Here is a 20358-nt window from a genome sequence, read left to right as displayed (position 1 = left end):
CTTAGAAGAAAAAAAAGCTTAAAATCACAATAATGCATGATAAATCAGAAAAGTCCTATAGTCCTCAATGAGTCTGTCCCCAGAATTCATTCTGCCTGAAAAGTGATGTAGAATTAGAATCTGCTTCTTTAAAACTTAGGTGGAGAGTTTTACCAGTTTAAGGAATCTCTGCTTGTTACATTAGACATAACTGCCTCCGCATCACCTGGTGGTTGAAATGGAAAACTGCACTTTCCCAACCACAACTCCCGTTCACACACAGAGACCCTGACAAACTTACAAGTTGTCCAGCCGGCTGCCTTACTGGTAACATTACAGATTTAACCCAGGGAATAATACAAGGATTTCAGAAACAACAGCCTACAGATTTTCACAATTAAAAGCATTTAATAATAGTGAGAATATGCTGTCAATTTGGGGTGAAGAAGGGAGAGAAAGGTGACTGATAGTGGAACAAGGAGCAAGTAGAAGGAGTGGCTCACAAAAAGAAGGCGGGTTGAACAAAAGGAGAGGCTCATTTGTTTCTGCAAGAAACAAGAAAAAGATATGAAGTACCAATTTCACTACGATTGATGCTGTTGACTTCATGTGTTACAAAAAGAGAGTACCATTTTAAATGTTAACATACACAAACAATGCTAAACAGTATCCGTCGGTTCTAGATAGTTGAATAGATAAACTTATCTATTTATGTTACAGTAAAGTATTCACACCACTTATTTTTCCTCAGACGTCACTGTATTATTTTGGGGACATACACAAACTTTATAATATAGTGATATAATATATCATCCAGGTATGTAGTAAGTTTGTACTTAGGATTGGAGCAGAGCTCCCTGCAGCGACTGCAGAGCGTACACAATGTTGCAGCTTGTCTGCTGATGAAAACAAGAAGGCGTGAATCCATTACCCACGTTTTGTGAACCTTCATTGGCTCCCTGTTTTTCGGGCATAATTTAAGGTTTCATCGATTGTTTTTATTTGATTGTTTTTATGTGTTTAAACTCCATGGGCCCTTCTTACTTAAATGAGTTCTTGCAGCCCTACAGCCCAACCAGAGCCCTAAGGTCAACTGACCAGATTTTATTGGCAGTCCCTAGAGCTAGGCTAAAACTAGAGGGGACAGAGCTTTCTCTGTGGAGCAGTTTCCTTCTCTGTTAAGTTTTCTCAGTCAGTCGGTCAGTTAAAGTCCAGACTGAAGACTCATCTATTCTCTCTGGCCTTCAACACCAGTTAAAGAGGAAAGGAAAAGGTCAATTTAGCATTGTTTTGGTTTTTATTCATGCTATTAGTTTTTGGTATCATTGCTGACCTCTAATCTGTGGCTTAGGGGAACCAGCCTGGTCTTCAGTGTCCTCTGCAGCTTCAGCTAGAGAGGACGATGAGGCTGGCCATCTCCCCTGCTCCTCCTGGATGACTTGGGAGATGCAGCTGAAAAACTTCTTGACGATGATGTCAGCCTCTGATCTCTGCAGATCTGGTGGATCTGTAGAGATCCACCAGTACTCTGGTGTCAACATTTACCTCAGGAAATATCCATAATCAGATCAGCTATGAAGTTATACAGCTTCAAATACAAATTAAAAAAAAGTGCTTTAACAGTCAATATACTTTGATTTGTCTGTGAGACAACTTTGAGTCATGACTCTACTTTGAAACGTGCCAGCTCTACATACTGTCCAGTTCAGCGGCTATGAAGTCTATGGTCTGTAACAGTTTTTAAAGCTGTACATGAGTAGAGACATGAAAAAGAAACATTATTTACAGAAATTTACATTTACATAAGCTATGAATGACCTTACAAGGTCATTCACATATGATGTTTCTATTTTGTGTGAACAATGTTGTTATATTAAAATTATATATGTATAAGAATTCTAATTGTTTTTCTGATTAATGTATTTCTTATTAATAATTGTATGGGTTTTTAAATACTTTATTTTGGCCTGGTCTTGCTTGAGCTTGCTGGAGCAAAGGACCATCCAGGATGGTCCTTTGCTTCCACCTATTGGCCCAATATAGGAATTACACCCGTGTGTTGAAAGTGCAGAATAAAAGTTACACCCGTTGACCTGTCGGTCTGTCCACAGTGTGCGTAATGTACCAGGCACTCGCAACTCTCTATGCTAACTGAGAATCACTGACAGGTACACATTTGGAAAAGAACAGAATGGCATTCCCCAGTTGACTTAAATCTGTTTTTGCAGTAATTTATAAAGTGTCTCAGCCACAAAATGAATCACAACGGATTTAACAGAACTTCACTAGTTCTTCAACTTTTTACCACTTCAGCTGTTTCTGCCTCAGTATAAGAGAAATCTGATACTGAGGCATTCTACTTATACGCTCATTTACATACTGAATGAGGATTGGGTGTTTACTGGAGGGGTGAGGGTACACGATCACTATCCAGCTGCCTCCCAATGAGATGTGTAGTAAGCAGAGCTGCAGAGAAAAGTTTGACCATTTTTAGCTGATTTGATCTCTGAATATAGCCGGCCTCACCAGCTACCCAGATTCTATTCAATTCTTCTTGAAAACAGAAACCAACTTTTCACTGTCAAGATCTATTTCTCAGCTCACTTCTGTTCTGTGTGGATTCCTGGTTTCCCTTTGGCCACCAAACAATCTCCCAATCAATGCCATCATTATTATGTTTGTGAATAAACTTTTTAAAAGTTACCGTTGTGCTGAGAGTGTATTGCAGGTTGGTCAGAAGTCTACCTAAAACTATATTAAAGACATAATTAATACAATTTAATTAGTAGCATACCCTTCCATCCACGCTCCACCCCTTCACATATTGCATTGGTGAAGTGGATGCTTTATTAATGGATGGTAACCATGGTGACACTAGTGAAATTCTATCTGCTTCATGCTTTAAGGTGCCACCTTTTTCACAAATATTTTTATTAGAATGTTTTTGTTATACAGACTCAAGAACATGACAAATAAACAATAAAAAACATACCTTGCAATCTCTCCCTGTCCAAAAAACCCACTCTGTCAGCAAAAAACAAAATAAAGTTTACATGTCACTGTGTTTACCAAGATGTAGGAAGGGTAAGCAAATGTCCTGTCTTCAAGCTTAACTATGTACGGTAAGTCAGTTTTTCCAGGTTGTTGTTCATTAGTTTAATCCATTGGTTTATTTTGGGTCTTTCTGTGTCCTCTCAGTTCTGAAGGCGCTACTTTGATGAGAAGCTCTATTGTACAAGGATATAAGGTCTTAATATGGGCATAAATGTTTTATTGTATAGACAATATTATCTATACAATAAAACATATAGTATATATCATCTCTAACAGTGTATATTTGACGTCTGCTTTTACTTCAGGATGGGAATTGTAACACTATGGCCATCGCTCCCACCATGACGGTACATTTCTTTTAGCATGGTTACTCTCTTCTTAATAGGATGCTGCATGGCATACACACTTTTGAAACAACACAATATGCACATTTATCCTCTGGTATATCTTGTGCCCTCATAATTTCATAATCACGGTGGGCCACCATGGTCAAAAGTACCAGGGGTGTTTTGTGGTCCAATAGTCCAGCCATGGTTACAGCAACCTATAATGAACAACTTATAGCCATAACTGGCTATTATAAATAGTCTCTGTACGAGAGTTAGTAGAAGATGTATTAATGATTCGAAAGAAAACTGGAAAATGATTATTCGTGGGTCTGTAGCGCAACGTTTTAGTGTAGTGAACAGAGAAACCAATAGGAGGCGGTAGTAAAACATGATGGATACCATGAGTCTTAACAGACCAAAGAAGAAGATGTGTAGAAGGAGGAAGTAGTAGAAGAAGACGAAAAAGGTTCGTTTGTTGCTGAGGCCTGCACATCTCATCTTTTGCATTCTTTCATTTTTCTTATCTATCCCAACAATAAAGTAAGAACACAGACGAACATCGGAAGATGCCTTTGCCTGTGCAAGTGTTTAACTTTCAGGTAAGTCAACGTTAGAAATTACGATACTCAAAGTGGTTGTATTTGGTAATGCTCAGATGTACTGCATCATACTTCGTACTTTGTACCACTCAACATAAAGTTTTACTGAAAGGTTCAGTTATTATTACGGCAAATGAAAGAAGTTATCGATACAATTTTTTGGTGCTTGGGTGACAACACGTTGAGTAGGTGACATTAAAAATGGCAGCCGACATAGAAAAACTGAATCTTTTGTTAACAATTAGCATGAAAAAAAGACATAACCCGTTTTCAGCTACAAGTACAGAAATAAATAAACTGTTTACAAAACTGTTCGCTGCGAGACTCCGATAGTTAGAAAAGGGGTTTTAGAATATTAAAAACCGAGTGGTTTCCCGTTTGCTGTGGAGGCTGAGCTTAGCTTCTTTCTGAATACATTTACTACCTTGTTAATTCACTTTAGCTAAAAATCTTAAGTTAAGTTCTTAGACTGTTCACCACAGAACTGAAGTCTTCTCAAAATTATGCAGAATAGCCCAAAAATGTGCGTACGTAACAGTGTCACTAATTCGAGGGGGTTTTACTCAAGAAATTACTAAAGAGTAAAATAGTATTTGGTAGAAAGGTTTCTGAAGTATTGATCATAATCCTATTTTAATATATACAAGATAATGTATTCAGACAGCCAAAAAATAGTTGTGTGCAATGATATATATTTTTTATTTTAAAGACAAAATAAAAAAATACAAATAAATAACATGATTACAAAATAACAAATTCAGAGCAAAGAAAGAAAATCGTATTTTTTCAAGGTAACTTATATATATTAGATATTAAATAAAAAAACCTCCAATGAAAAGGTTTCTTACAGTGGAAATGCAACTTTCTAGCAGATACTCCTCTGACTTTTTTCTTCCTATGTTGGTTTTTTGGATCTCAATATGGACTCTTCACAGCTGTGCTCTCCTTATGTACATCTGCAAGGAGGCAATGCTGGGCTATTTTTAAAATAACATTTCACATTCTGTAGTAGGGTGGTCAAAATAATTTGGCCATTTTAATCCCATAGCAATGTTGCAGAAACATAAGAAGCATCCTCTCTCCCCAACTTCCGAAAAGCTCACCTGGTCTATAACAGCTGAGAATCAAAACACTGAAATATTATAACTCCAGTAACATGGCAGGACATCTAAGGAAAGAGCAGCATTCTATGAGGCAGATGAACAGTCACAGCTGAAGAATGCTGGGGAAACCCTGCTATTTATTAGTTTGTTTTTGAAAATGATTTTGTTGAACTACAAGTTAAAAGCAATGTCTGATTTTCATTGGTTTAATGAAAACCTGATTTTCAAAACTTTAATTTTCAAGTTTTGTCAGTTTCAAGTCATTTCAGTAACTATTATAGGCTTTTCATTCATTTACAGAGCGGTATCAACAATTTTGTCCACATGTGTACATTTTAAAAATGTCAGTGTTGTTATTTAGAGTTTATCTCTTGCTTGAATTTAAATCCTCTGTATGTGGTTTTGTTTTCCAGGGCTCAGTTGAGCCCATGCAGATTGATGCAGATCCTCAAGATGACCCGCAGAATGCTCCAGATATCAGCTACATCGTAGAAAACCCAACACTGGTATTCATCTATTTTTTCTATACACTCCCTTTTTGGGAAGCTTTCGTTACAAAGTAGAAAGACACTTCAATCATTTCATAGCTCACTGATTACATAGACAAGGAAGATTGAGATTACTGAGACTTGTTAGAATTTATGTTTTAAATACTATGTCCATGTGAAACTTGCACACACCTGTATCGCCAGAAGAATTAGATTAGATTGAATTCTGATGTTCCTATCCCTTCCTTGTCCACAGATAGATCAAATCAAGCATCTTTGCTTGCAGACTTCTACAAGTATTTGTGATATAACTTTTTGCTTTCAGGTGGGGTTGAGCAATATGGACAAAACACCCTATCACAATAAAAAAAAAATTCAAATCAGTTGGTACCAATCTATATCACAAAAAATTATTTTTTTCTTGCTCTCTGTGTCGGCTTTACACTACGCGCAGACTCGTTGCCATAGCAACTGATATCAACACCACTTTATGTATCAGGATTCAGCACCAAAGATACTCAAACATTACCCCCACATAGAACAGAACATTCAGTTTGTTACAGTTTTATGTGTTTAGGCTTGATGTGTATTTTGCAATTATTATTAAGTGATTGCTGTGGTAGATTAGCTACCGATGCTATTAGCCAAGCTAACACAACGGTGGTTGATTAGCTAATTTAAACACCTGCTCTACTGATGATCTGTCAGTTTGTGTGTAGGTCGCTTTTTTATTTTTAAGCTGAATTAGAACACACCTTATTCCACAGCACATCTATATGTTAAGTTTTGTCAAAGTCAAACAAGTAACTTTCCTCTCCCTCTCTATTTTTCTTTTCTTAATTAAAACTTTTTTCTGACCTTGTTATCAAGTCATAGTGTAGGCAATTCATAGCAAAATACTGCATCCCTTTTTATTTCATATACTGAGCTTACATTTAAGTCCAGCAGGGGAATGGGGTTGGAAACATGTGTGGGTGACATCATGCTGCAAGGGGTCTGCAGTTTAAAATAACATTGAAGCTAATTAAAAAATGTCTTAATATATTGTGTATAGCAAAAATATATCAGGATATTAGATTTTCCTCATATAGCCCAACACTATCCCAATGTTGCCAACTCAGTGAGTTGAGCAACATTTCAAATTGGTATCAACAAAACAGATCAATTTCTCAAAATCTTTTTTGTATTACATCTTACAATCTGCTAAGAATAAGCAATGGAAAAGAAAATAAAGATATATAAAAATCATTATCAACACATTGTATATGTTTGAAGAAAAAAAAATAATTCTTTACCATATCCTCAGTGCAATCTTCAGTAGCTTTCATAGACTAAATAAATAAATAATTTGCACAACTTTTTCAAATCACAGATTTGTGATACTGCTGAGGTTTGTTAAACTGGGTAGAGAATAGACTGTAAATTTTACAAAGCATCCAGGTTCCTTGTCACCAGAAGTTGCTGGGGTTTTTTTCCTTTCAAGAATGTGGAAAGCACTCAGTCATTTTGACTTAATTCAATTGCATCCTTGATCCAGAAATCTTTCACATCTGTCACTGCTGACAAAATTAACAATATATTTTAAAGATAAACTTTTAAGATTAATAAATATTATAACTTTCTAGTGGTTCAGTGTCATCAAAAATCAGAAATTGAGGAGTACACTTTTGAGAATTCGGTCAAGTTTTATTAATGTTTTCTTGCGTATGTAAACAAAACTTTCCTCATTTCCTAATTTTTAAAAATGACAACTTTTGATTGGATCTGTTTGGATAAGATCTCTTGTTTGTGGATTTCTGTAGGACCTGGAACAATATGCTACTAGCTACAGCGGCTTAATGCGGATTGAAAGGCTTCAGTTCATTGCTGAGCATTGTCCTCAGCTTCGAGTGGAGGCACTGAAGATGGCCCTCACGTTCGTCCAGAGAACTTTCAATGTAGACACATACGAAGAGATCCACCGCAAGCTAACAGAAGCCACAAGGTACAGACGCTAAAATTACATTTACATTTCAATATTTTTTCTTTTCTTGTTGGATATGAACTGAAACCAAAACTCTGAATCTGACCAAGCATGTATTTAATCAACTTGCAGTAATCTAAATTAGTTTAAATATCAAATGGCTTGTAGTAGTGTCAGGTTGAGGAAGAGACGTAAGACAAAAGAGAAATCCCCCAAAAATCTTGATGCCACTCCATTTTTGTTTACATTTTGTGAAGAAGGAAGTTGCAGTTATGCCATCTTCTGAGGTTTTCATGTCATTTTCTTCAGCAGTTGTTGTTGCAGCACCACCGCAAGTTAGTAGGGGAACAGGTTTTTCAAGGGGTTTGGCTCAGTTCATAAAGTGCAGTGTGACAGTGAACCACACCACCTGAAAATGTAACAAATGCTGTAATTTTGGTCCCTAATTGAACTGAATCTACCGGACTCGAGGTTTCCCCCAGAAAACCTGCTAAGCCGGTGGTTGGTGTGCCGGGACGGTCCACCAGCGTAAAATGTAATGTAAAAATTAGGGATGCTCCAATCAGATTTTTTGCTGCCGATTCCGATCACCGATCACTGCCGATCACCTGGATTAGGTTAGATTAGTTTGTTTTGCTTTAGGTATAAATGCCACTATGTGATCTGACAAAACGGAAAAATTATCTGGCAATAAATTCACCTAATTGAGACAATTAGAAAGTTTTAATCCACATGCAAAATCTTTAAAAAAAATTTTAAGTTGCGTGCTGCAGCTTTAAGCAAAGGTTCGGTGTGAGAGTTCATTGCCGAGCAGAAATGGTGCTTCATGATTTAGAATCCAGTATCTTACACCGCTAGTCATCTAGCTCGAAGACTTAAATTATCTTTCGGGTTATTTACTTAGCTATCTGACCGTAATGCTAATACGAGTGAATGTTGTGCGCTGCTTTACCTGCTTTCTGACTGCTCCAGATGTCTTTTTTTCCTGCAGTGAGCCTCGATATAGTCATGCTCCATCAAGTGCTTGTTTTTTAAATGTCATATTAGATTCGTTGTGTTGATGCATTTTGACGTGCTTCACCTCTGAGGTAATTTTCCATTGCACGCAAACTTTCCCATTCACTCTCAGAGCATTGAAGTTCCTCACCACCTTGCTTAGGATTTGTTGCCGCGTGCTTGCGCAGTGTGAAGGAAAGAGGAGATGAGCTGCACACACAGGCTGCGAAGGGCGATACAAGTGATTGGTTTTGGTGATCAACAACAAGCAGTATGTGATCGGCGATCACCGATCACATACTTCTTTACGGAAATCGACCGATTATGATCGGTGACTGATTGATCGGCACACCTCTAATAAAAATATTACGGGGAAATTATGTTACTGGAAGACATTCCCAACAATACTTACACCTGCAATTATAGTCTTAAAAATTGACAACAAAAAAATACAAATTAAAATAAATGTCAATCATTTGCACTTCTGTTAATTCCAAATTAAGTTATCAGTTAGTGGATCTAAAAACAGAATGTAATGCTGATCACATTTAGCATAAATGAACGAGGAGAATATCAATGCTGTTAAATTTGATTTAATGGTTTCAGTATAGATATCTTAAAAGACTTTAAATTATTTAACATTTAAATTTAAGATTTTAAGAAGCTGGCAAGTTTACTTTGTAAAAGTTCAAAGAACAATTTTTATAGTTAGATTGTTTTGTTGCCATAACTACAATATGTGAGCTCTTTTCACAAATACAATTAGTAAATTACAATTATAATTGACTGCTTTTAAGGTTGGTCAATTAAACTAGACCCCTCTCCCAGATTTCACTAAATCTATGTTGAAATGCTGTTAGTGATGCTGATGTGCAAGAGGGGCCCCTAAATCAGATTCTGTCATATTTTGTGCATCACGCCAATCATTTTAAGGATGCTTATTGATCCCTCAAAAAATGGTAAAAGCCTGACATCATCGTCATCTATCAATGAAATTAATCCCAGTACCCCAGACCGAACTTGAAAATTGGGCGATATGCCAAGAGTTGACTCGGCATTCATCAACAACTCTTAGGAAGTGAGCGCGTTGCGCAACACAAATAATCTCCCTGCTGGAACACAGTGCACTAAATGGTAAAACATAATTTAATGAAGTTTTGATCCAAATAATTTTCCTCGAGGAATTTTAAGAATCAAGGTATTCTAATCATTATAGGAATCGTTACAGCCCTAATTTGTTTACTCAGAATGACATTGCTGTTAAATTTGATTTAATGTTTTCATCAGGGATGAATTGAAAACATTTCAAAGATTTTCTTAGCTGGCAAGTCTACTTTGTAAAAGTGCAAATAACAATCTTCATAGTTTTATTTATTGTTACCATAGCTACAATCAGATGCTATGCTTGTGAGTATATATCTATCTCAGAAATTTACAATTATCATAAAGAATACTTGTTTTGGTTGCTTGGGCTTTAAGGAAAAGCTTTGACTGTAAGTAGAAAAGGCATTTGATATGGTGCAGTTTGAAACATTGTGGCGCTGTTAAAAAACCAGTATGCTGCTGGACTACAAGATGAGTGTGACACCTGAACAGACTAATGCACCAGCCAACTGAGGAACACATACATAAAGTTTATCAGCACAGACATGGAACCAATCACTGGACAGCGTGTTGAGATGTAAACACACACAGCATACAAAATTCTTTGTTCATAAAGATAAATCATTTTCATTGAACGGCACGCTAAACATGCATCTCTGCAAACATTATGCTATGACTTGTGCTGGAAGTTTGAAGTGTAGAGAGTGAAAAGGAATGGTGAGAGTACAGTGCCCTGTGGTGTTCCACCTGATTAGACACACAGTTCTTCAATCTCACAAACTGTGGTCTGTTTGTGAGGCAGTCATAGATCCAGGTGATTGTTGAAGCCTCCATCCGTGTCTTCTGGTGTTTCTGACATATCAGGCCAAATTGTATTAAATGCAGTAGATGCATCTAAGAACATGATCCTCACAGTAAAGTGTCCTTAGCTTGGGGCAGTGGAAGGGTCCAGAACTTCTGACAGTGGAGGTAGTGCTAGTTTGTGTTGAAACAATAATCACACTGCTGACGTTAGCATCCACACTTTAATGGTCGCCATTAACCGTTAACAACTTGCGTTCCACACTCCCCACACACAAACCCCCAAGGACGCCAGATCTAGCCCCGCCTCCCACTCCTTACATCTCACACATGCGCAGTATGCTACTTACAACTTAACAGTTTGTTGGTAGACTTGGAGACAGTGTCTCTTTTGGGGAATCTAAATTTCAAAGATTCTTTCTGCAGAATTTAAAATAAGTCAGGGTCAAAGCTTATACCTCTGCAGGAATACAGTTACCAGATACCCCGACAGTAGACTGTATATTTACTTTGGGTCTACAGTTAATTCGAAGATGCAATACATCCTTTTTCTTTGCCAGGAAAGATAAGTTTTCACATTCTTGTCTCCCCTCTTTGTCTCTACTTTGTCACCACTTTATCTCCCTTGCAGGTTATGAGATGGAAAAGAGGACAACTTCCTTTTAGTTGTTGTTAGAAACATGATGTCACATAATCACCCTGAAACATCTCCCCTTCCTCCTAGAAACTGAAAAGAGGATTTAATGCAGTGCAACTCTGAGGATTTCTTTTAGTCTCTGTTCGATGTGTTTAGTTCAGCCCTGCATGGCTGGAGACCCAACAGTACATAATGGCAGATGGTGCACTGTAGCCAGTTTGAATGGACATGAAGGGTCAGACCTAATGAGCATAGTAAAGGAGTGGAAAGTAACGTCTCTCATAGAGGGACTTCCAGCTTAGCTTGGCAAAGTGAAGGGAACTTCTCGGGGTAGCTGACAATAACAGATCCTATACAGTTTATATTCTCATACACACATGTGGCAGTAACCAAATGATAAATGCACTGATCCCAAGGTACAGTAAAAGCAAGAAGGAAGAATCTGATAAGCTCAAACATTACTAAGAACTCAGTAAATAAAGATAACAATTCTTCTCGTCTTGTGATTTTAGGGATGTTCAGGGCGTGCCTGACACTGTTCCTGATGGAGGAGTTCTACCTCCACTGGACTCAGCCTGGGCAGAATCCACTAGGAAAAAGGCTCTGCTCAAACTAGAGAAGCTGGATACAGATCTGAAGAACTATAAAGGCAACTCAATCAAAGAGAGCATCAGGTGATTATTGCTATTATAACCAACCTGTATTTAATCAACATGAGCACTGTTATAAAAAAAACCTCATGATCAAGTAAACATCTGTCTTGTATCTGAAAGTTACAAGACATCTTCATCTTTCACTGACTGAAACATATCATAAATGTAGGTACTAAGTAAATGGTTTGCGGTGCTATGGAGCTTGTTGAATTGTTTTACAGTTATGAAAAATAACTCAAGATTTTGATCAGCAAGTACTCAAACTATTTGGGGAGATGAGGGTGGCATTCATGTCAACAAGTTTTACAACAAACTTACCTTTTTTTGGCTGCTTAACAGAAACCACAGTCAGTGTTTGACTCATACATGAATATAGAAATAACTACAACAGTCTAGCATTACATCAGAAAAATGAATAGGAATAGCCCCTCATAGAAAGAACAGACACTGTATCTGGAAAGCTCACACTTTATTGTTCCAGTCTTATTCCAAACTGTATTACCCTAATATGACAACGTGGAGAAAAGTTTAAGATTCTTGCAAATTTATTAAAAATAAAAAATCAAGAAATAATTTTTATGTTAATATTTTTAGACTTTGCTTAATACTGCCACACACATAGCTCAAATATCTTTAGTCTGTTTGGCCTGTTCTTCCCCAGCCATGTCTGGCTTTCTCAGTGTTGAGTTGAGAGGTCTGAACAAAAGTCTGGAGTGTGGCTTTTTTATTTTATTTACATGTATATTCAAAATTAAAGTTCAGTTTATCTGTCAGTTACTTCAGTCACATATTTTCCATTACTAATCCTTGATGATTAGTTCTCAATTTTTTTTTCCTTTTCCTACTTCAGAAGAGGCCATGATGATTTGGGGGACCACTACCTGGACTGTGGTGACCTCAGCAATGCTCTGAAATGCTACTCCCGTGCCAGAGATTACTGCACCAGCGCTAAGCATGTTATTAACATGTGTCTGAATGTCATAAAGGTATAACAGAATGAGATTACAACTCACTGCTGCTGCAAAACCATTGTAGACAATGTCAAAATAATGCAATTTTAAGTTTTGAAATACCAAGAACATAGAGCAAAAACAATGAATTTGAAAAAAAATTCAAACAAAACCAGGATGAAAATCCAACTTCTTCACTATATCTCACTTTATTTACATTTCTGCTTTTTATTAATTTTTTTTCAATTGTCAGATACAGCTGGCCATCAGGTTTTACTTGTCCGCCCACCAGACTAAAAGTAATTTATTTTAAATCATCTTTTTTATAGAGCACCACCAGCAATATGAAAGACTGGTTAAACAGCATCTCTGATAAACGACTGAAGGTGAAATGGTGACACATTATGCTCATATTTCTAACACATAGGGGGTCTGACATCTCCCTGCCCATCTACATGCCAACAGCTTTGAGGCTCATCATCCGGAGTGTTCTACACTGAGGCTGGTGTTAAAAGTTCTCCTTCCAGCCAGTTTGTTTCCTCATTTGACCTGGTTGGAGCAGGCAACAGTGCTTGTTGTTTACACATCCTTACCCTTGCAGACAACTTCCACATTCCACAAAGTTAGATCATTTTTGTATGAATAAACTATTTTTTTATTTGGAAACGTTTGTCTGTCTCCCATCTCAGTTAGAAGCTGCCATTTTGTTGGTTGCTTTCCGTTTTTATCTTAGTCATAGAGGTTTTAGAAACAATCTTCTTTATGTGGACATAATTTTAGCATTACCAGCTTATAACACATTATCACAAAGCAAAGTCTTCTCTTTTGTTTTTGCTAGGTGAGTGTTTACCTCCAAAACTGGTCGCATGTGCTGAGCTATGTGAACAAGGCAGAATCCACACCAGAAATTGCAGAGGTACACTCGGCTCACAGCAATTACATGTTTCTCTTTAGACTTGTGTTCACTGTGTTTCTGCTCCTGGGATGTGTTTTTCTTTCTTTTCTTTTTTTTTTAAAGTGACACAAATGCTAAAACTTTGTGAGCTAAATGTATTACCCTGTATCTGTTTCTTTGACAGAAGATACATTTTGTAAAAGAAAAAAAATGTTTTTCCTGCATTTTATCAATTTTCTTTGAAAGCTTCTACCATTGTCAAGTTTCCTTATTTATTAATTTGTTCTCTTTTTTGTAGCAAAGAGGGGAGCGAGACAGCCAGAATCAGACAGTCCTAACCAAACTAAAGTGTTCAGCAGGTATTACACTATTTTATTTAATTATTAACGATCTAAACTTTAGAATTTATTGTTGCCAATCATGTACATATACTGCATATGTACATGATTGTACATAATAAATGTTGTTTTTAGCTACAAAAATCCAATGTTTATCTTCTAAAATACAAAAAATGTCTCTAGTGGGGTTTTACAATAGTAAAAATGTTTAGAATTTCTTCTTTTAGTCAGATAAAGTTTAATTTCTCTACAGAAATGTGAATTAAAGTCATTTACTACAGAACACTTAACATTAGTAGTATAAATGTGAAGGATTAGGTAACGTTGCAAATTCATTTTCCTTCAAAGGTTTCTACTAATTTCTGAGCTATCATAACTGTATACCCAGAATAAATAGAATAAGCCTTTTTGTCACTTTTATACTCCTTCGGGTTTTCTTAGTTTTATTATCTGAAAGCAGATATGAGACATTGTGACCCCTGACTCCTAAATAACTCCAGTAGATCTCCTGCTGTGAGAAATTATATACCAACATCACACTGAGGCTGGTGTTAAAAGTCTGTAAACGTTTCCTGCTTACAGACAATACATACTTACTCATAGTGGAGTTTATTGTAGGTGACTGAAGTCGTCAGGGTCAATTTTCTGTTACATTTGCCTATTGGAAGCAGAGTTCCATATCTTCTGATTTTTGTCATTGCATTATGTTTTATTTTAAGGACTTGCTGAATTGGCCTCCAGAAAATACAAACCAGCTGCTAAGTGCTTTCTGCAGGCTTCGTTTGACCACTGCGACTGTCCAGAGGTGAGGTGCCTTTTTCAATTTTGGAAGTGCTGTGCTGAAAACCTACATATTTTACAAGGTTCATTGCTTAGAAACAAACAGAAATGTGGTTTAATTCAAAATGATGAAGTATGTCTGACTGGTTGAAAGAGAAACATATGTATTTGTGTTAAATTTCACAAATAGGTTTGAGAAGCACAATTATAGAATACAATGTCAATTGAAACCATTTGCTTGTATCATTTAACCAAACCTCTGCAAATATATAAATAACTGTTGTAGAATTGCACCCTTAGGGTGGCAGTCCAAACATTGAACTCTCATCCATATTATTTACCAAGGGTTGACCGGTGTTATTTTGGCAGCTGCTTTACGTTCCTTTCTCAGCTGTTGCTGACCATGCATATAAAATGGTACATGAACTTAACTCTGGGTACCGTCTCCACACAGTCCCTGTTTATGCAGACAGGCATGAACAGGTCTTCCTTCCACAATCACCTCCTTTACCTTGAATTTTTTGAAGAGCCATTCAAAACATCCAAGTTCAATTACAGACATGTTTAATGTGAGGTTTCCAGCTAACTTTATCATCTATGTAAATGCATGAAAATGAAGTTTCATGTATTTCATGACTCGAAAATGGAATGATGCTATTGCATATTGTTACAAAATGTCCATTAGTATTTACACTAATGATTAAGCAATTAACAAGACAAGCCTTTTTTCAGTTCAATTTATATTCTGCTGATTCACAACAAATGTTGTCTTAACAGCGTCTTCTACCAAATAAAACCCCACAGTTGCTTTGATTCATTGATATTCTTCCTGCTTGCAGCTAATTTTTAAAGAGTGTGAGAATGAAAATTGCCCGAGTGTAGATGTTACACTACTTGTATAATGTGTTCAACAGTTTTCAAAAAGGATTAAGTAAGATGAAGACTAAACTAGACATATTGATTACTTAGTTTAAGCTGATTAAAAGCATATGTTCAATAAAATGTTTGTCTGGATTGTATTTCAGCTCTTGTCTCCCAGTAATGTAGCTGTATATGGGGGATTGTGTGCTTTGGCCAGTTTTGATAGACAGGAGCTCCAACGTAATGTGATCTCTAGCAGGTAAGGTGTTGTTGATGGATGTTATCTAAATGTATGTACATGTAAATTTGATGAAAATAAGTGTTATTTTTGTCACCAGCTCCTTCAAGCTATTTCTTGAATTAGAACCTCAGATCCGTGATATCATCTTCAAGTTCTATGAGTCCAAGTACGCATCCTGTCTCAAACTACTGGATGAAATAAAGGTAAGAACACACAACAATGTTTTATACTATAACTGAACTGTTTGAGAGTTTTGCAAAACTTGCTTCTAACTAGAGTTGCATGATAACAGTTTAAACTGAAAGAAAACTAAAAACTCAGTTTCCAGGAAAATCTGAATATCACACAAGACCAAATAATTTTTATCCAGAAATGTCAGTGACTAGGAAGACTATCTGTTCAACGACTGGAATATCAGCAGTCAATGACACCCTTGACAAGACAGTTAACCTACAAACTGTCTGAAGAAACTGTCTTTTTACCCAGTTCTGTCTTCATACATGTAACCGGGAAAAGTTAAGAGAAAAGACAAAATGTTAGAAAAAGTTACACAATTAGAGATGATTGTGAAACAAACCTCACTCAAGAGGTTCAGAGAGTTTCATAAGTCTTGGACTGAGAGGAGTCAGACTCAAGTATGGTGTGGTTTTTGAACAAATTCATATTTAAAATAATTGCCCTAAGTATCATATTGCATATTGTCTGAATATGGTGCAGCAAATGTGTATTTTTAATGGTCAATTGACATGAGTCGATCAATCAATCCAGTAGGTTTGTAGCAACTGACCAATTGTGGTCACAATTTGTTCCAAAGTAAACGGCCCTCATCTGGAGGACCTTTGGGCTCAGGATGTCTGAGTGGGACAGATTAGTGCAGCCGAACCGCTGACATTTATTCTTACATTCTTTAACAAAAAGAATGATCCCCCTCAAAGTTCCTTTACAAGCTCATCTGAAACATAAATTTTTTTCTCGCCAATGTAATTAAGCGTTCATGAGATTCTTGGGCTTTAATGTCAATTTTTCTGGGATTCCTCGTAAATAACTTTATGGACCTGATGAATGACTCCTTTAAAATCTTTTGCCTCTCTTCTGTGCCTTAATGTTGGTTGATGAGGCAAAATGCCTCACCAAATGGCTCATGTAACTCATTGAGCTTCACTGCCTTTACCATCATGACTGTTTGTTGGAGGTTTGCTCTACCTCAGTTACATTTCCACATGGGGTTGTGTGAGTTTGCAAGAGTCTATAAATCCATTACAAATGTGTATTCAAATTACTACAGCAACAATGTTGGCATTTCTTTCAGGATAACCTGCTGTTGGACATGTACTTGGCTCCTCACATCAAAACCTTGTACAGTCAGATCAGAAACAGAGCCCTAATCCAGGTGAGACATACATTATGTGCATTGTCATAGTTGAGTTTTTTAGTGTAAATATCTTATTTGTTGTGTTTAAGTCATTGACATCTATCAGTCGGTCTTGTGGAGAGCCAACATCCTCAACCAGAGAAAAAAGTGGGGGAAGGGTAAGCCTTCCAAAAGTGTCACACCACTGCTCAGTTCGCCAAAAACGATTTTGAAGAATCCTAAGAATTTGGTGAAAATATTCTGTGGACTGACGCAACATAAGCTGAACTTTTTTGGGGTAATGTTTGTTACATTTGGTGTTAAAAAAAAACACACAAAAAAACTTTGTCACATGGTGTTGGCCGAACCGCTCAATGTGACAAAGACCAAGAACTGGTGAATCTGAGGAGGAGGACCAGGATTCCAGTGACCCCTGTTATCATCCAGGGTGTCAGTGTGGACATTGTGAAGAATCATAAATATCGGGGACTCCACATTGACAATAAGCTGGACTGGGTCAGAACACTGACGCTGCAGACAGGAAGGGCCAAAGTCCCCTCTGCTTTCTGAGGCGGCTGAGATCCTTCAGCACTTTACTATGATGTTCTATGAGTCTGTGGTTGCCAGTGCCATCCTGTATGCTGTGGTGTGCTGGGGCAGCAGGCTGAGGGTGGAGGACACAACAGTCTGAACAAACTGGTCCGCAAGTCCAGCGATGTTGTTGGAATGGAGCTGGACTCTCTGACAGCGAAGTCAGAGAGAAGGATCCTGTTAAGGTTCTTGGATAACGAGTCTCATCCACTTCATGTTGTGCTGGCTGGATACAGGAGCTGCTTTAGCCAGAGACCCAGTAAAGTTATTTATATTATTAATATTTAGCACCCTAGATGGAGGTGTAACTTGTCAACTAATAAGCAATTTCCCCTTGATAAATAAAGTATATTCTGTTCTATTCTATTCTAAAAGTAACAGCATTTCAGCAAAGAAACGTCATACCCCCAGTGTGATGATCTGGGGCTGTTTTACCAACTCCAGGACTTGGGCAAGTTGCCACAATTGATGTAGATATGAATTCTGCTCACTGACATCCTTCAGTCCTTAACCTCAAACACACTTAGATTATGGCTGAATCTGGACATCCGCTTGCATTGCTTTGTCACGATCTGAACTATATCTTTATGCCGAAAAACCTTCCAGTAAGGCAAAATGAAAATAATTCTTTAAAGAAGAGTATCTCTTCTGAGAAAACTCAGAAACTCTTCTTTCTCAGCAGAGACTGCACTGAAAAGGCTCATTGCCAACCAGTTAGGTTTATTGTTCAATTTTATCTCTTAAGGTCAGATTGTCTTGGGTAGTATTTTCTCCTCCATAAAATCATTTGAAAACTCCAGTTTTGTATTTGCTCTGGTTATCTGATATCAAGAGTTTTCTAAAACATTTAAGTCTGAAAAAACTTAAGTGTTTTTTCAGACATTTAAATTCAAAACAAGAATTTATTTCTTGTTTTGAAATACATTTTAAAACAAGAAATTTATTGGAATTCAACTGTTTTTCACTGCACTTTATATGTAGATGTAAATATTTTTTTTGTGTGTTCAGTATTTCAGTCCCTATGTATCGGCTGACATGACAAAGATGGCGCAGGCTTTCAACACCACAGTAGCAGCTTTGGAAGATGAACTTACTCAGTTGATACTGGAGGGCCTTGTCAACGCACGTATTGACTCCCATAGCAAGGTGAACATTTGCAGAGTCAAAACTTATGATTTTGTGATTTTTGGTTCAATTCTGAAAATCTGCTGGTGTTGACAGATTCTATATGCAAGGGATGTGGATCAGAGGAGCACCACGTTTGAAAAATCTCTCCACATGGGAAAAGAGTTCCAGAGACGGGCAAAAGCGATGATCCTTCGTGCTGCTGTGCTTCGTAACCAGATCCATGTCAAGGTAAAAACATAAACTATAAATCAGATTTTTGCACCTACCTATAAAGCTCAAGCTCTACGTAAATTGCTAAAAAAACATTTGTAATAAACATTTAGTTTATTCATACACTGTGTACCCTGACTGTATTTACAGTGCTTCATTTCTTCCAGTCTGTTCCAAATTGGATGATTTTTCCCCTCATGACTAAAGTTTTAAAGTAAATTATTGTAAATATATATAAAACTGACACCAAAAGCCAGACTTTGGTTTAAGTATTTTTCCCCTTTTCAGTCTCCACCCAGAGAAGGGAACCAGGGTGAGCTGACACCAGCCAACAGCCAGACCAGGATGAGCACCAACATGTGAATAGTCTCTGGTTATGTACAACCATCCCACCTCTTCCTAACAAAACACACAAGTAGAATTCATTCACAAGTTGTGTTCTCCTAATATAGAAGCTAAAAATGATGTGGCATGGAAACTTATTGTGATCACTGTTGAAATTAAACCTGAAGACATCATCTGTATATTATTACTGAATGAAATTCCTCTGGAAACGCTTGATGTTAAACCACATAATCAGAAACAATGTTTTAAAATAAACCTTGTTCAAAGAATTTGTATTGTCTGTATTTCTGTATCGTCTGGAATTTACAGCCTCTCATAATTTGTATTATTTAAGCTGTTTGTGCTATAAAGTGATACATTACACATGATTAAATCTATACATAGCTTTAATTAGATATAGATATATATCTATCTATATAGATATACGTAGATGTACAGTATCTTTATCTAGATCAATATAGAAGGGAACCAGAGTAAACTGACCAGGATGAGCGCATCCTGATCAGGCTGGATGTGCTGCATCTATATAGATGGATGAAAAGATATATATAGATGAGTTATTTTGGATATTAGAAATAAAGATTTACATTGTTTTAAGCCCTAAAGTTTAATTTTTTTTAGCCATGTCTTGTCTGGCAGTGTAGGCGTCAGAAATGTTAGCCAAGGAGAAGACTAGCAGTTTTTCTTTCACAAGAAATTGGTTGAAAGAGAGATTTGTACGATTTGATTCAAAGAAACCCGGCGTTCATGGCTAATGTTTGTATATATGCAAGGGAGGAAATCCCATGTCATAATTCTGGGGTGCAATGAACAGGGACGTTTTTTACGAGCAATTTTGGGGGGGTTCAGCAAAGTTACAGTAAAATGTGGTTAAAAATTTTTTTGTGTGCAAGCTGCGCACAAAAAAATGACTAGTAAGTAGCAATGAATAAGAAAAGTGTTTTTTCTCAAATCTGTTGAGA

General features: G+C 36.9%; 1 protein-coding gene across 1 annotated transcript; it reads left to right on the top strand.

The window, feature by feature from the left end:
- The first annotated feature begins 3779 nt into the window (after positions 1-3779).
- gps1 (G protein pathway suppressor 1) lies at positions 3780-19665 on the top strand. The gene is made up of 15 exons (XM_028023800.1): positions 3780-3828; positions 3904-3961; positions 5478-5570; positions 7355-7536; positions 11566-11727; positions 12557-12692; positions 13495-13572; positions 13850-13910; positions 14609-14694; positions 15695-15789; positions 15869-15974; positions 17081-17161; positions 18722-18859; positions 18935-19069; positions 19340-19665. The coding sequence occupies exons 2-15, from the start codon at positions 3929-3931 to the stop codon at positions 19412-19414; spliced, it is 1461 nt and encodes a 486-aa protein (XP_027879601.1). The 5' UTR covers positions 3780-3828; positions 3904-3928; the 3' UTR covers positions 19415-19665.
- The last annotated feature ends 693 nt before the right edge of the window (positions 19666-20358 follow it).

Source organism: Xiphophorus couchianus, chromosome 7 (assembly GCF_001444195.1).
Source record: "Xiphophorus couchianus chromosome 7, X_couchianus-1.0, whole genome shotgun sequence".
In the NCBI taxonomy this organism is placed as follows: domain Eukaryota; kingdom Metazoa; phylum Chordata; class Actinopteri; order Cyprinodontiformes; family Poeciliidae; genus Xiphophorus; species Xiphophorus couchianus.
This window is presented reverse-complemented; position numbering and strand designations above follow the sequence as displayed.